At 49.9% G+C, this 16,542-nt stretch overlaps 1 protein-coding gene across 1 annotated transcript in view; it reads right to left on the minus strand.

The window, feature by feature from the left end:
• Nucleotides 1–16,542, minus strand: part of LOC137600161 (protein kinase C-binding protein NELL1-like) — a 131,653-nt gene that overhangs the window by 38,247 nt on the left and 76,864 nt on the right. Inside the window, exons 14-19 of the mRNA XM_068321610.1 lie at nucleotides 13,670–13,792; nucleotides 8,059–8,154; nucleotides 6,973–7,113; nucleotides 2,710–2,903; nucleotides 1,359–1,535; nucleotides 1,055–1,279 (exon numbers count right to left, since the gene is read on the minus strand). Of these exons, the coding sequence (XP_068177711.1) occupies nucleotides 1,055–1,279; nucleotides 1,359–1,535; nucleotides 2,710–2,903; nucleotides 6,973–7,113; nucleotides 8,059–8,154; nucleotides 13,670–13,792 (956 nt within the window). The remainder of the gene's footprint in view (nucleotides 1–1,054; nucleotides 1,280–1,358; nucleotides 1,536–2,709; nucleotides 2,904–6,972; nucleotides 7,114–8,058; nucleotides 8,155–13,669; nucleotides 13,793–16,542) is intronic.

Here is a 16,542-nt window from a genome sequence, read left to right on the forward strand (position 1 = left end):
CTAACCCTCTAACCCTAACTCTCTAACACTAACACTCTATCACTAACCCTTTAACCCTCTAACCCTAACCCTCTCTAACACTAACCCTCTAACATTAACCCTCTAACACTTACCCTCTAACACTAACCGTCTAACCCTAACCCTCTAACCTTAACCCTCAAACTCTAACCCTCTAACACTAACCCTCTAACCCTCACCGTCTAACCCTAACCCTCTAATCCGAACCCTCTAACACTAACCCTCTAACACTTACCCTCTAACACTAACCCTCTAACCCTAACCCTCTATCACTAACCCTCTAACCCTAACCCTCTAACCCTAACCATCGAACCCTAACCCTCTAACCCTAACCCTCTAACCCTAACCCTCTATCACTAACCCTCTAACACTTACCCTCTAACCCTAACCCTCTATCACTAACCCTCTAACCCTAACACTCTAATCCTAACCCTCTAACCCTAACCCTTCTAACACTAACCCTCTAACCCTAACCCTTTAACCCTAACCCTCTAACACTAACCCTCTAACACTACCCTTCTAACCCTAACCCTCTAACCTTAACCCTCTAACCCTAACCCTCTAACACTAACCCTCTAACCCTAACCCTCTATCACTAACCCTCTAACCCTAACCCTAACCCTAACCCTAACCCTAACCCTAACCCTCTAACCCTAACCCTCTAACCCTAACCCTCTATCACTAACCCTCTAACCCTAACCCTCTAACCCTAACCCTCTAACCCTAACCCTCTAATCCTAACCCTCTATCACTAACCCTCTAACCCTAACCCTCTAACCCTAACCCTCTTACCCTAACCCTCTAACACTAACCCTCTAACACTAACCCTCTAACCCTAACCCTCTAACCCTAACCCTCTTACCCTAACCCTCTAACACTAACCCTCTAACACTAACCCTCTCTAACACTAACCCTCTAACCCTAACCCTCTAACACTAACCCTCTAACACTAACCCTCTAACCCTAACCCTCTAACCCTAACCCAGTATCAATCTCAGACTTAAACCCCCCTCGTGGCCCCTCCCCTTTGACCTACCTTACACATGCAGGTGGTGCAGGGTGCGTTTGGCACCCGCCACGTGTCCCCGCTGAGATGGGCGGCGCCCGCCAGGTCTTGGCACGTCTGCCGGATGTCATGTGACAGGCTGTCGGCCAGGCAGGGGTCGGCCACGCAGCGGGGGCAGCACTCGCCGTCCGCCAGCGCCGTGTACTCGCACGTCAACACGGGGCACACCAGCGGCCAGCAGTCCACCTCCCCCTCCTGTAGGGGGCGATAGGAAACAGGACCCGCGTTACCCCCCCGGCTGTGGGCCGTCTGGCGTGGGATTGTGGGTACTCACCAGGCAGCGGCACTGCTGGCAGCCGTACAGCCAGGAGGCGCCGCTGGGGTAGCGGGTGCGGCCGCTCTGGTCAAGACACCCCCTGTTGGGGCGGGGGTCGCAGCCGGGGCAACAGGACACGTCCTCGTCCGGGTCGCCGCAGTCGCAAGGGCGCCTCCTGCAGTATGTCTGGCCGTCCTGCACAGGAGAGACGTGACATCATCAAGGCGAAGCCCTCATCCAATCAGATCGATCCAAACGTCTCGGAAATTTATTAGCGCTAAAAAAAAACAAAAAACAAAACAGAGTTCCTGTCGGGACAGGAAGTAAAGTCAGACGCCGCCGTCTTCCTGGCTAGCAGGAAACTTAATGGTGCGTTTTATTCAGAACATCGACGGTGGCGACGGCGGCCGATGGAGACGTAAAAATGTTCTATAAAGTGGTTGTTAGGAAACGAACGGCGCCATCAAATCATTCGCCGTTCCATAAAAAGGGCGTCGCGGCGAGCGTTTTATCGATGCTAGCCTCCGTCTTTACGGATCGGGTCCCGGAGTCGCTACGAATGCTAACGGCTCTTTAATGCAGCGGTAAACTGAGCGTGATGCTAACGGCATGCTAACAGCGTGCTGGTCGGTGCTTGAATCCATCAAGGTCCAAATGAGCCGGTACCAGCTTCCTGGATCCACACACTTCGGTTCTGATTGGGTTCTGATGCTGAGGAGGCGGAGGGGGGGTCACTTTGGGGTCAGGCTGTTTGTAGATAAACAAATAAATCAGAGTGGAAACATCCTGTTTACATCCCATAAATCCACCACAAACAACAAACACCACTTCCTGTCAGTGACATCATCTGCTGCCGTTAAAACGCTTCCGGCGCTCGTTCTACCGGCGCCAGACGGAACAGACGGGACGCCGCGCAGCCGAGACGCTGATGATCCGTCGTCAATCAATCAATCAATCAATACGTCAGAGACGGAAGAAGAGAACGGGAGAAAAGATCGCACGGAACTATCGGGAAACGGCGTGCCGACAGCAGATGTGGGCGGTTCCGGTTTAAAACTCAAGTCGTGTGAATGTATTGACGATTAATTAGACATAGATACAGTACAGGTTGCCATGGTTACCACTAGTGTAATCAGGGTGGGACTGTTTTGTATTAAATCTGATTGTTGTTGCTTGATGACGCTAACCTACAACGCTAACCAAGGTCAAAAGGTCGTACTCGGGTTCCAACAACAGATCAATGAAGGATCAAAGATATTTAATAATCAGGTGAACACAAACTTTATATTTATGTTAATGTTCACTATTATTTCTATCCGTTATGGAGCAGGCAACACTCCGTCCTTGCGCCACGTGGCGGCAGCGGTACCTTGCAGGAGCAGACGGCGCAGCGGTCGTAGCTGGGTCTCCAGTCCTCGCCGTTGCGTCTGATTGGCTCCTCCTGGGGGCAGTCGCCGCTGCAGCCCGGCCCCGACGAGCACACGCAGTCGTAGGCCCCCGGTAGGTTCACACACACGCTGTCGTTCCAGCAGGTGTGTGTCTGCAGGCTGCACTCGTCCACATCTGGAAGGCAAAGGGAACCAGCATTCACCCGTTAGCATGTTAGCATTCACCCGTTAGCATGTTAGCATACACCCGTTCCTATTAGCATTCATTCACTATACACCACCTGTTAGTATTCACCCGTTCCTGTTAGCATTCACCCGTTAGCATGTTAGCATTAACCCGTTAGCATGTTAGCATACACCTGTTCCTATTAGCATTCACTCACTATACACCACCTGTTAGTATTCACCCGTTCCTGTTAGCATTCACCCGTTAGCATGTTAGCATTAACCCGTTAGCATGTTAGCATACACCCGTTCCTATTAGCATTCACTCACTATACACCACCTGTTAGTATTCACCTATTCCTGTTAGCATTCACTCTCAGTACACCGCCTGTTAGCATTCACCCATAAGCATGTTAGCATTCACTCACAAGACACCACCTGTTAGCATTTACTTTCAGGGAGCTGCCTGCTAGCATTAAATGCATGAGACAATGCCTGTTAGCATTAACTCTCCTGTTGGCAGGGGAGTTAGCAGGGGTGTTAGCAGGGGTGCTAGCAGGAGTATTGGCATGGGTGTTAGCAGGTGCATTAGCAGGGGTGTTAGCAGGGGTGTTAGCAGGGGCGTTAGCAGGGGCGTTAGCTGTGTCTGCATGTTAATAAACTCTGAATTAAATCCGACTTTCTGTCACAGGAATCTTCTCCATTTCCCAAACGCGTGCAGCCGGATCTCATTTGTCGTTACAGATTTTTATATCTGTTACCGTAAACTTAAAGTGCAATGAGACGATATATTTTACACCCCTTCCCATGATGCATCCTGGCATCAATCCCTGCCTACACAGGATCTTCTCCGGGTGTGTGCGTTGGATTCATCAAAGGAAGCGGACATCTGCTCGGTTAGCGTCTTCCTCGCTTCCTTTCTCCGCTAACCAAACAAGGCGGCGCCGTTGACGGCGACAGACGGCGTTTTCATCCGCCGTCCTTTATCAGCGTGCCGCAGGAAACGGGCGACAAACCCGAGTCCCCGCCTTTCATCAAGTCCTGACATTCAACACCGTTCAGGAGAGAAAAGACCAAAGTCGCTTCAGGAACGTCGCTCAGGTCTTCAGACACGGATCACGCCCACGCTGCGCTGACAGCAGGCGACTGGTGAACAATCACCCCTCCCTCCCATAACCCCCCCCCCCCCAAGTTGGAAAAGTGAAAACTCAATCAAAAATAAATTGAATTCATGTTTGTTAGCATGTTTGACTGGGAGCGTTCAGTCAGACGCGTTTGTCTCTGCTGCAGGACATGAAGGTGGACGAGCTGACGCTCGCTTCGGAGCCCCTTTAAGGACACAGATAACGAGGTTAGAACCCAACACACTCAGGGGGGAGGGACCAAACATTCATCACGTGTCCCGTGCCCCAAATCCTTCATTTTAATTAGAATTCTAACAGGAATATACAGATTTTCTCGTCCCCATAGGTTCATGTTCAACTTCTGACGGCAGCCAGCAGGGCTGGGATAGGATAGGACAAGTTAGGGTAGGGTAGGATAGGGTAGGGTAAGGTAGGATAGGATAGTGTAGGGTAGAATAGAGCAGGGTAGGGTAGTTTAGGGTATGGTAGGGTAGGGTAGGGTAATGTTTTTTAGGGTGGAATAGAGCAGGGTAGGGTCGGGTAGTTTAGGGTATGTTAGGATAGGGTAGGGTAGGGTAAGGTAGGATAGGATAGGATAGGATAGAAAAGAATAGGATAGGGTACGATAGGGTCGGGTAGGGTATTGTAGGGTAGAATAGGGCAGGGTAGGATAGGATAGGAAAAAGTAGGATAGGGTACGATAGGGTCGGGTAGGGTATTGTAGGGTAGAATAGGGTAGGGTAGGATAGGATAGGAAAGAGTAGGATAGGGTAAGATAGAGTAGGGTAGGGTATTTTAGGGTAGAATAGGGTACGATATTGTAGGATAGAACAGGGCAGGGTAGGATAGGGTAGGACAGGGTAGGGTAGCTTAGGGTATTGTAGGGTAGGGTATTGTAAGGTAGCGTAGGGTAGGATAGGGTAGGGTAAGGTTGCGTAGGGTAGGGTAGGATAGGAAAGAGTAGGATAGGGTGGAATAGGGTAGGATAGGATAGAACAGGATAGAGTAGGATAGGGTATAGGATATGATACAGTAGTGTAGGATAGGAAAGAGTAGGATAGGGTAGGGTAGGGTATTTTAGGGTAGAATAGGGTAGGGTAGGATAGAACAGGGTAGGGTAGGATAGGATGGGCTGGGAAAGAATAGGACAGGATAAGAAAGCACAGGGTGGTATTGGATAGGATGGGATGGGATTAGCTATGTTAGGATGGGACAGGGCAGGGCAGGACAGGACAGGGCAGGACAGGACAGGGCAGGGCAGGGCAGGGCAGGGCAGGACAGGACAGGGCAGGGCAGGGCAGGGCAGGGCAGGGCAGGGCAGGACAGGACAGGGCAGGGCAGGGCAGGACAGGACAGGACAGGGCAGGACGTGATGGGACAGACTGTAATGGTGAAGCAGTGAAACAGGAAGTTGAGATGTGAACCCTTCTCATCCTGGTCATTCTAACGATGCCATCCTGCAGCTCTACCTTCGGTGAAGTTAATCCTTCGTCTGACGGCTAAAAACAAACTGGAACTACTTCCAGCGCTGAGGAAACCGTCTCAGCAGAGGACGCCTCGCGCCGTGACGGATTATTAGCACAACAAATGAAGCGCCATCAGTCACGCGGGACGGATTAGCGAGGTCACGCTACATTCACCACATTCAGCCACCAGCTGCTGGCGGCGGACGGAACGAGGCAGCGGTCGGCTAACCCTGTGAAGAAGTCACACAGCTACACGCTACACGTGACGGCGCTAATCCGCCGGGGGCGCGAACACGACAAACATTTGCACAGGAACAAACAAACATTACGTGCTGACAGATGTTGGTAATGGGGAGTCATCACGACGCCCCGCATCCGGAGGCGCGTCTGGGGGCGGCCCGTATGTAAAGGTCGCGTACAGAGCGCTCGCCGTCGTTACGGGAGACGACCAGACTTTATGGCGTATTATTGCCACGTTTATGACAACCTGTTTATGAAGACCACCTGTCCCCCCCCCCCAAAGCGTCCACATCAGGAACGCCATGAAGGTGCAGGAGAACCATAAACACAACAAAACCCAAAGTCACGGCAATGTGAGCGCGTGACAATCCAACAAATCACCAAAATATTAAATCAGAATGGCCGTAAACTGTAACGCAAACTCACAACCAGGTGGAACACACACACACACACACACACACACACACACACACACACACACACACACACACCTTAACCTCCCTTAACTTCTGCATGAACGACATTCATTAGCAGGGTGGTGGTGACGGCCTGTGAGTTACATTTAACTCCCTAATTAGAGGAAGAGGAGCGGGGAATCAGGACGGAAGACCGTTTGTGAAGAGGCGATGGGGGTTGTGGTACATGTCGATGCGCTAGTAGTGCATTAGCAGCATGTTAGCCATGCATTAGCAGCATGTTAGCTTTGCATTAGCAGGATGTTAGCAGTGCATTAGCAACATGTGAGCGGTGCATTGGCAGCATGTTAGGAGTGCATTAGCAGTGTGTTAGCAGTGTTATTAGCAGCGTGTTAGCAGTGCATTAGCAGTGTGTTAGCAGTGTTATTAGCAGCGTGTTAGCAGTGCATTAGCTGTGTGTTAGCAGTGTTATTAGCAGCGTGTTAGCAGTGTATTAGCATTGTGTTAGCAGTGCATTAGTGGCCCCGTTAGCCACTTTTCATGGGATCCCTCGGGTTGACGTGGGCGTGGCCTCGGGTTGACGTGGTGGCCCCTAAACGGGACTTGAGCTGATGCTCTTATTTTTGAAAGTCAACTCTTTGGTTTGGTCGGAAGATTTTGGTTGAAATGAACTTTATTGATCGACTTGTTGCGTAAACGGACAAAACAACAACACACACGTCATCAGACCAGTCCGTAAACGCCACACCGCCCCCTGCTGGTCTGGGGCAGCAACGCCATAACAACTAAACAACAACATCAATGCAAATGTTTTGGGTGCAGATGGTTCTCACCTATGCAGGAGCCCCCGTCCAGAAGGTAGGAGCCGTTGTCATGGAAACCCCTCCGGCACTCGCAGTGGTACCAGCCCGGCAGGTTGACGCAGCGCGAGTGGTTGTGGCATTCGATCAGGCCCTCGGCACACTCGTCGATATCTGAGGACACACACACACACACACACACACACACACACACACACACACACCGTCACACACTCGTCTGTTCGCTGCAGGTGGAATCAGGCCCCGCCCCCTGCCCAGGCCCCGCCCCCTGCATAATGACCAACCTGCACCGCTAAAGATGCTGTTAAAGCTAAAGAAGATGATCTCCTGAACAGACTGAACTCCTCCTCCTCCTCCTCCTCCTCTTCACCCTGCACCTCCTCCTCATCCTCATCCTCTTCTTCATTCTCCTCCTCCTACCCCCCCCCCCCCCAGCAAACCAGCATCAGGACTGACGATCGTCCCCGAGGAGCCGGGGTTCAATGATCACCAGCAGAGAGCAAATATTTGTGTAACCGGGTGTCTAAGTGTGTGTGTGTGTGTGTGTGTGTGTGTGTGTGTGTGTGTGTGTGTGTGTGTGTGTGTGTGTGTGTGTGTGTGTGTGTGTGTGTGTGTGTGTGTGTGTGTGTGTGTGTGTGTGTGTGTGTGTGTGTGTGTGTGTGTGTGTGTGTGTGTGTGTGTGTGTGTGTGTGTGTGTGTGTGTGTGTGTGTGTGTGTGTGTGTGTGTGTGTGTGTGTGTGTGTGTGTGTGTGTGTGTGTGTGTGTGTGTGTGTGTGTGTGTGTGTGTGTGTGTGTGTGTGTGTGTGTGTGTGTGTGTGTGTGTGTGTGTGTGTGTGTGTGTGTGTGTGTGTGTGTGTGTGTGTGTGTGTGTGTGTGTGTGTGTGTGGTGTGTGTGTGTGTGTGTGTGTGTGTGTGTGTGTGTGTGTGTGTATGTGTGTGTGTGTGTGTGTGTGTGTGTGTGTGTGTGTGTGTGTGTGTGTGTGTGTGTGAATAAAGAGAGAGGACCTCACACCCTCTGATGATTAAAAACTGATGCTGTGGCTGACGTGCCAGTGGGCAGGGCCAGCTGACCTGCCAGGGCGGGGCCTGCAGTCTCACCTGTCTCACAACGGCGTCCGGTGAATCCTGAGGGACAGACACAGGTGTTGGGGGAGACACAGGTGCCGCCGCTCCGGCAGCCGTCCTCACAGAACGCTGGAAGCACGGAAAGAAAAGATTGGCACCGATTGGCTGCGTGACGTTCCATCACAGGCCCCGCCCCAGAGCGCTGGGCGGGGCTTAACTCAAAGCGACCAGACGACCGTCCGTTAGCTTGTTCAAAATGGGATAAAGACACGGACAGTATCCTGTAAGCCACGCCTTCTCCAGGTTTGTGGAGTTAGTCAGCTGATGTGGGCGGGGCTTAACACGTCCAGGTCCATGGATGTTAAACATGAGCATGAAGATATTTATAGACGTGTTTATGTGTTTGAGCTGATATGCAAATTAAGTTTAAGACTGGAAAAACAAAAACTTAGTAAAACTTTTAAAGAAAAACTTTATGGACGATTTCCTGAAAACATTTTAAAGGAAAAAAACCACAAACCAACACAGAACCTCATGAATATTCATGACTGCTCAGAGGAATGTGTGTTAAAGCATCAGTGGAGGGGGTGTGGGCCGTGAACCCATCACACCAACCAGGACAGAGGGGCGGGGTCACCAGGAACGTCTGGAACCAATGACAACGCAGGACGAGTGACCCCCCCCATCTAATATTAACAACAATAACAATAATAATATTAATAATAATTATTACAATAATAGTAATAAAATAATAGTAAAAATAATAATAACAATAATAATAGTACTACCACTACTACTAATAATGATAGTAATAAAATAATAATAATAAAAATAATAGAAATAATAATAATCATAGAAATAATAATATAAATAATAATAATAATAATAATAATATAAATAACACATGCACTCAGTTTATAAAGAGGACAATAGTAATGCGTTAAAGTATAAAAGGAAAATAAAATTAATACATCGTTCAGTCATCATCCTGACAAGTAGCAGCTAGCCTGAATGCTAAGGATGCTTAACGCTAAGACACATTTTTAAATCCTTCCTGAATCTGTTTCTCCAACTTTACTCTGAAAAACAATTTTAACAGAATTTTTAACAGATTCCGTCTTTTGAGATGTAAGCGACGACATTTCATTTAGTTTTCTTTTACGTAAAAACACAGAGATGGAAAACGAGCCGCTGAATATTCATGAGAAACAAAAAACCCCTTTGATATCTGAATGGAGCGTTGTGGAATTGATTTTTTAAATGAATATTGATTATTACGATCGATACTGAGGGATAACTCGCAGACAAGACGCCGTCTTTTCTTCCTGGACCAACTTTTATAAATGCTGCCTGTTTTCACTTGTCACTCATAATCTGAATAAATCCTGGATTTTCCAACCTTCTCTCTGAAATTTCCAAGTAAAATGTAATCCCATCAGCGACCGACTCCTGTCGGCCGCTGAAAGCAGCCTGTAGAGAATGTTCTGTTTGTTCTGTTTGTTCTGTTTTTGTTTCTTTTCTTTTCAGTTCTATTTGTTCTGATTGGTCCATTAAATTCCAAGAATACAAACTGATGACTGAACCAAATCCCTGTGACTAAAAGCTATTTAACTAAATCTGCAGCTCAGTTCTGACACATTCTCCAAGTGTGTGTGTGTGTGTGTGTGTGTGTGTGTGTGTGTGTGTGTGTGTGTGTGTGTGTGTGTGTGTGTGTGTGTGTGTGTGTGTGTGTGTGTGTGTGTGTGTGTGTGTTGTTTGGTTCAGTTCCAGCTCAGACATTTTTCCCAGCTGGATGAAACTGGCTGTGATCCAATCAGGTGATGTTTGGTTCTAATCTCAGTATGTTTCCTCTGACCTGCCAGCTGATTGGACGAGAGAGAAGACACCTGTACACTTTCTTCTACACTTCCTGCGTCGTACACATCCTGCGTTGTACACTTCCTATTGTACACTTCCTGTGTCGTGCACTTCCTGTGTCATGCACGTCCTGTGTTGTATACTTCCTTTTGTATACTTCCTGCGTCGTACACTTCCTGTGTCATACACTTCCTGTGTTGTACCTTTCCTCCATCGTACACCTCTTGCTTTGTACACTTCCTGTTGTAAACTTACTGCGTCATACACCTCCTGCGACGTACACTTCCTGTTTTGTACACTTCCCTTGTCGTACACTTCCCTTGTCGTACACTTCCCTTGTCGTACACTTCCCTTGTCGTACACTTCTTGCGTCATACTCTTCCTCCAAAGTACACTTCCTACGTCGTACCTTTCCTCCATCGTACACCTCTTGCTTTGTACACTTCCTGTTGTAAACTTCCTGCGTCATACACCTCCTGCGTCGTACACTTCCTGTTTTGTACACTTCCAGCGTCGTACACTTCCCTTGTCGTACACTTCCCTTGTCGTACACTTCTTGCGTCATACTCTTCCTCCAAAGTACACTTCCTACGTCGTACACTTCCTGCGTCGTACACTTCCTGCGTCGTACACTTCCTGCGTCGTACACTTCCTGCGTCGTACACTTCCTGCGTTGAATACTTCTGTGTCGTACACTTCCTGCGTTGTACACTTCCTGCGTCGTACACTTCCTGCGTCGAAGACTTCTGCGTCGTACACTTCCTGCGTCGTACACTTCCTGCGTCGTACACTTCCTGCGTCGAAGACTTCTGTGTCGTACACTTCCTGCGTCGTACACTTCCTGCGTCGTACACTTCCTGCGTCGTACACTTCCTGCGTCGTACACTTCCTGCGTCGTACACTTCCTGCGTCGAATACTTCTGCTTTGTACACTTCCTGCGTCGTACACTTCCTGCGTGGTACACTTCCTGCCTGGTACACTTCCTGCGTCGTACACTTCCAGCGTCGTACACTTCCTGCGTCGTACACTTCCTGTTTTGTACACTTCCTGCGTCGTACACTTCCTGCGTCGTACACTTCCTGCGTCGTACACTTCCTGCGTCGTACACTTCCTGCGTCGTACACTTCTTGCGTTGTACACTTCCTGCGTCGTACACTTCTTGCGTCGTACACTTCCTGCCTGGTACACTTCCTGCGTTGTACACTTCCTGCGTCGTACACTTCCTGCGTCGTACACTTCCTGTGTTGAACACGCCCATGAGATTTCAGCGTCCTTAGGGTCAGTCCAAGTCTTTGATTGGCTGGATAGAAAACGTCCAAAACGTCAACGACCGGGTTGATGGGAGGGGCCTCGATTCTAATGACGGAACACGAGGATTGGCGGCGGCGTCCAGCGTTGGTATACAGCGATGGCGTTCAGCAGCGGCGGCGCTACAGACTAACAATGACGGCTGCGAGCAGAGAAACAGGCTTCTTGTTCCACACGTTTATTAATAATAGATTAATAATAAATGGAGACGCTGCGGTTTTCACCCAATTAAACGTTTCAAACACTCCGGCCTCCAGCCAGAAGAAAAGCCTCTTAATGTATCGCCGCTCACACACGATGAAAGAGAGCAATAATTATGTAAACACACAATTAAATGCTTCCTACGTTTAGACCCCCCCACCCTGACCCACCCCCCCACGTCCCCCTGCAGCAACCCCCCCCCACTTCCATCACTGGAATACATCAGCGTGGGTTACATTAGCATGTGTTACAATAACGTGGGTTAAATTAGCATGTGTTACATTAGCATTTACTCTCTGCTGGCTGCTAGCAGTTAGCAATTAGCGTCCTCGTCGCCGCCGCCGCCGCTCCGATTGTCTCCGTTTAGAAGCTCTTTGTCTAACAGAACCAGTCAGGAATGAAACGCACCATTAGCGGTGTTAGCACTGTTAGCACTGCTGATCATTGTCTGGCAGCGGAACAATGCTGATCTATAATCGAGCTGCTGTGCTTTATTATAGAGGTAAAACGGGGGGGTTGAGCCCCCCCCATGTAATCATGGAAATAATGGACCAGGGGTTGGGGGGGGGGCAGGGGGGGGGTTTAGAAGCTCGACTTATCTTTGTTACCGAATGTTATCCATCTTACGGGTTAGCACGAGCTAGCTATGGGAGACAGGCGGGGTACACCCCAGAAGAGACGCCAGCTCATCGTATTGTTTGTTAGCATCTTAGCGTTAGCTACGAGTCCAGTCTTCACCGTCTGGTTTAAACTTTAATGTCTGAGTCGAGGGGCGGAGCCAGAATCTAGCGTTTCGTTGTCATGGCGACGTTTCAGCACTCCAGTAATTTAAAAAAAGAACAGCCCCCCCCCCGACCTGGAAGGACGCGAACCCCTAAATTATAAGTCTGGAGTTGAAGCGCCGCCGCGTTTGAGCCCCGCCCTTACATGGCGCCGCTTTTGTCACCTGTCGGGCTCTTAACCCGTCAAAATAATCACAGCCCCCCCCCCCCCCCCAATGCGATTTGTCCCCGACGGATACGCTACGTTAGCATTAGCGGGAATAGCTTCAGGAGCACTCAAGCCTTTTACCTCTGGGGGGGGGGGTGTATGAGTCGCATGAGATGGGGGGGTCCAGGTCGATGGGCCAACACTGTCACCATCACACAGTAATGAGATCTCTGGGGGGCTGGGGGGGGTTTGCTAATGCTAATTGGACGAGTCGACAGGTGAGACGAAGGCGCTTTAATGACTTTATTAAAGTCGAGCGTCGTCTCACCTGTTCCTGACAAACATCATCAGTGAGACAAGATGACCCCCCCTCAGCAAAAAATCTGAGGGGGGGTCAGGTGGACTGCAGCATCCTCTGGTTCCATCTGAGCTGCATCTGAATGTGAGCAAATTGCTGTAGCCGGTTTCCACAATATATTGGAAAAGAAGCTCCTGGGGGGGGGCCATTCGGGGGGTAGTGTTGGGGGGGGGGGTCGCAAATCTGTCGCCACGACGATGGCTTCCATCTGTTTAGAACTCATCGTTCATAAATTCATATCTGAGCCGTTCAAGCTGCTCATCTGTCATTCACACGAAGGTGTGTATGTGTGTGTGTGTGTGTGTGTGTGTGTGTGTGTGTGTGTGTGTGTGTGTGTGTGTGTGTGTGTGTGTGTGTGTGTGTGTGTGTGTGTGTGTGTGTGTGTGTGTGTGGAGACAACCCAGAGACAGAAACTGTGTGGAAAGCACTTTGCAAATTGCATCGATCTCTCCGCAGACCTGCTTCCACCTGCCGTACATCCTAATACAGGCAGGTGGGGGGGTCGGGGGCAGGTGGGGGGGTAGCCGGGGGCGGGGGGACACGCCCACATCATCACCATCATTATCACCTTGGCGTCACCTTGGCGTCTCGCCCGCTGCTCATCATCATCACCGGGCTTCCCTCCATCCTGTCCTGCTAATTACATCTTTATTGGTCGTCGCGGCGACGGGGGGGGGGGGGGGCGACACGATCTTAATGAGCGTGTGACCCGCAGACGTGTCACACGCGTGTCGTCGGTCAGGATGTTTCTAAAGGTGATTAACGATCAAACACAGAGATTTTAATTTGGGATTTTATTTTGGTGGGGAGGGGCATTTCCTGTCAGGACCAGGCTCACCTGGTCACCTGGTCCCATCAGGGCACCGATATCCCATGATGCACTTTGGTTGGAGACAGTTGGAAATTCAATCGGCGGTCACGTTGGATTGCCCAGATGGGCGTGTCTACCAGGTGGGCGTGTCTACCGGTGGGCGTCGGCCTGGACTCACCTTTGCAGACGGTGCCGTTTCCCACGTACCCCGGCTTGCAGGTGCACAGGTGCCCCCTGACGGTGTTGGTGCAGATGGCGTTGTCGTCACACGGGCTCACGCCGGCGGCGCAGTCGTCGTGTTCTGTGGGGGGCGGGGACAGAGACAATCACTCGGTGACATCACACAGGGAGGACCGCCCACGCCCATTTTCACTCGACACCAACCGTCGCTGACCGATCACGCCCTGGAGGAGTCGGGTGGGCGTCGCCCGTCGCCGGCGTTTAGCTAATCGCTAAAACGTGTTTTGTCCTTATTTCCGACGTTTGTTGTGACATTCCGATCGCGCGTCCGCCGCCGCTTTCACAACAACAGTTTAGCGTTTCCGTCTCTTTGTCTCCTGATTTGTTTTCCCTCTCGGCGGCTCACGATTAGCGACGGGCGCTACTTCCTGCGGCGCCGGCGCCTTCATCCAGACGCTGATTGTAGGTTTTAAACGTCCGCCGACGGCTGAGAGGGACGACAACCGTGTCCCTGACATGGAATGTGGGGGGGCGGAGCTGTAGGTGCGACGGCCCCGCCCACATCTCAGTGTTGGTCACATGACTGACCCCCCCTCTAGACAGAACCAGAATCAGAGGCGCTCCCCCGATCGTTTCCAAAGTGGAACTAAATGCAGAGCGTTTGACTTCATTAGAGTTAAATGAATAAATCAACAGATTTTATTTTGTTAAACGTCTTTTTTTTGTCGTCTTTTTCCTCGCAGGCGTTTTGATTGTCATCCTAAAAGCCCCCCCGGGGGTCTGTTCAGGCATCGCCGCCTGACAGCGATCCGGCCAGACACAATGGCAGCGGCGGCGCTCGGAGAAACGAACGCTGTAATTTATTCTTTTGTGACGCGTGAAAATGTTATAAAAGTTTTAAAGGTGCGCTTCATCGGCGCCACGGCAACGACCAGCTGGGCGGGGCAACGCCTGGACTCATTCGTTAGCTAACGCTACTCTGGTGAGTGTCTGAGTCCAGTGGGGGCGGGTTGAACGGAGTAGACGGGGTCAGATGGAGGCGGTTTGACGGGAGTGGGCGGGGTCATATTGGAGGGGGCGGGGCATGACCTTTTTAAAAAGCATGAGAACGACTTCTGGCGTGTGAACGCTGCAGAATCCTGAGGCACTAATGAGGCGACGGATCCTAATGAGGATGACCTCGAGTGCGACGCCCCCCCACCACCAGCGCCCCCCTGCCCCCCCCCCGGGATTCGTAGTTTTCAAAAAATAACTTAATGAAATCAACAGGAAGTAAGAAATAAAGATCTGAACATGAGATTAATTGATTTTTGGCAAAGAGTTTATTGATTCACAGGCCGCCGCCGCTACCCACCCCTCCCTGCCCCCCCCCACGCCATGTTTATCAGATTGATTAAGCTGCACTAATGGGTGTTTAATTAAAACCTGACATGATTACAGATGATTAACACAATAGATGCTGAAGCAGCCATTGATAAAGGGGGGGGGGGGCTGATGCAGCTGGATCAGGTAGAAAAAGTGACACCCCCCCACTCCAAAACACCCAGCATGACTCCTCCAGTGGACACACCCCCTCTGTAACTCTCCTCATTAACATGCAAAGGACCCCCCCAGGGACAAGCGTCCCCCCAGAGGGCACAGGTAATAAATTCAGACTAATTTAATATTAGGGAGTAGTTACATTTAGTTACATTTAGTTACATTTAGTTACATTTATTAGTTACATTTAGTTACATTTAGTTACATTTATTAGTTACATTTAGTTACATTTAGTTACATTTAGTTACATTTAGTTACATTTATTAGTTACATTTAGTTACATTTAGTTACATTTATTAGTTACATTTAGTTACATTTAGTTACATTTAGTTACATTTAGTTACATTTAGTTACATTTATTAGTTACATTTAGTTACATTTATTAGTTACATTTAGTTACATTTAGTTACATTTAGTTACATTTAGTTACATTTAGTTACATTTATTAGTTACATTTAGTTACATTTATTAGTTACATTTAGTTACATTTATTAGTTACATCTGGCCCTTTAAGAACAGCCTTTATGCTGACGACACCTGAGTTTAAATGACCCCCCCCCCCCCGCCCTAAAACTAAAGAACGAAGCCGAGGCGTTGGTGTTCCGTTGTTATCTGGGTGTCTCTGAGGCGGGTCTGTCTCCACCCACTGGGGCGGCGCCCTAACGCCAATTCATCACCTCCAACAGGAAAGATGCTGATGCTGCGTTTCTCCGTGTGTTTAGTTAATGCTGCTGTCAGAGGAGACGTCACCACGACGACACATGCATGACGAGGACACACATCACGCATCAACACGCATCAGCACACGCATGAACACACCGACACCCAGTCAACGGAGAGCAACGTAAGGGGACGTCCCTGTTCGATGGCGCCAAGCCCCTCCCACCTCCCATCCATCCTCCATCCATCATCCATCCATCATTCATCCATCCATCCATCCATCCATCATCCATCCATCCATCATCCATCCATCCATCCATCCATCCATCCATCCATCCATCCATCCATCATCCATCCATCCATCATCCATCCATCCATCCATCCATCCATCATCCATCATCCATCATCCATCCGTCATCCATCCATAAATCCCATTTATTTACTCCTCCTCCTGGATTGGCCGTCATCTTTTTTAACGCTAAGCTAACATATCGCTACCCCTCCATCCCTTACAGAAACGGAACACTCTCCTGGATGGGGGGTTAGACTGAGGGGGGGTTAGACTGAGGGGGGTTAGACTGAGGGGGGGTTAGACTGAGGGGGGGTTAGACTGAGTGGGGTTAGACTGAGGGGGGGTTGGACTGAGGGGGGTTAGACTAAGGGGGGGTTGGA

Source organism: Antennarius striatus, chromosome 1 (assembly GCF_040054535.1).
Source record: "Antennarius striatus isolate MH-2024 chromosome 1, ASM4005453v1, whole genome shotgun sequence".
Classification (NCBI taxonomy): Eukaryota; Metazoa; Chordata; class Actinopteri; order Lophiiformes; family Antennariidae; genus Antennarius; species Antennarius striatus.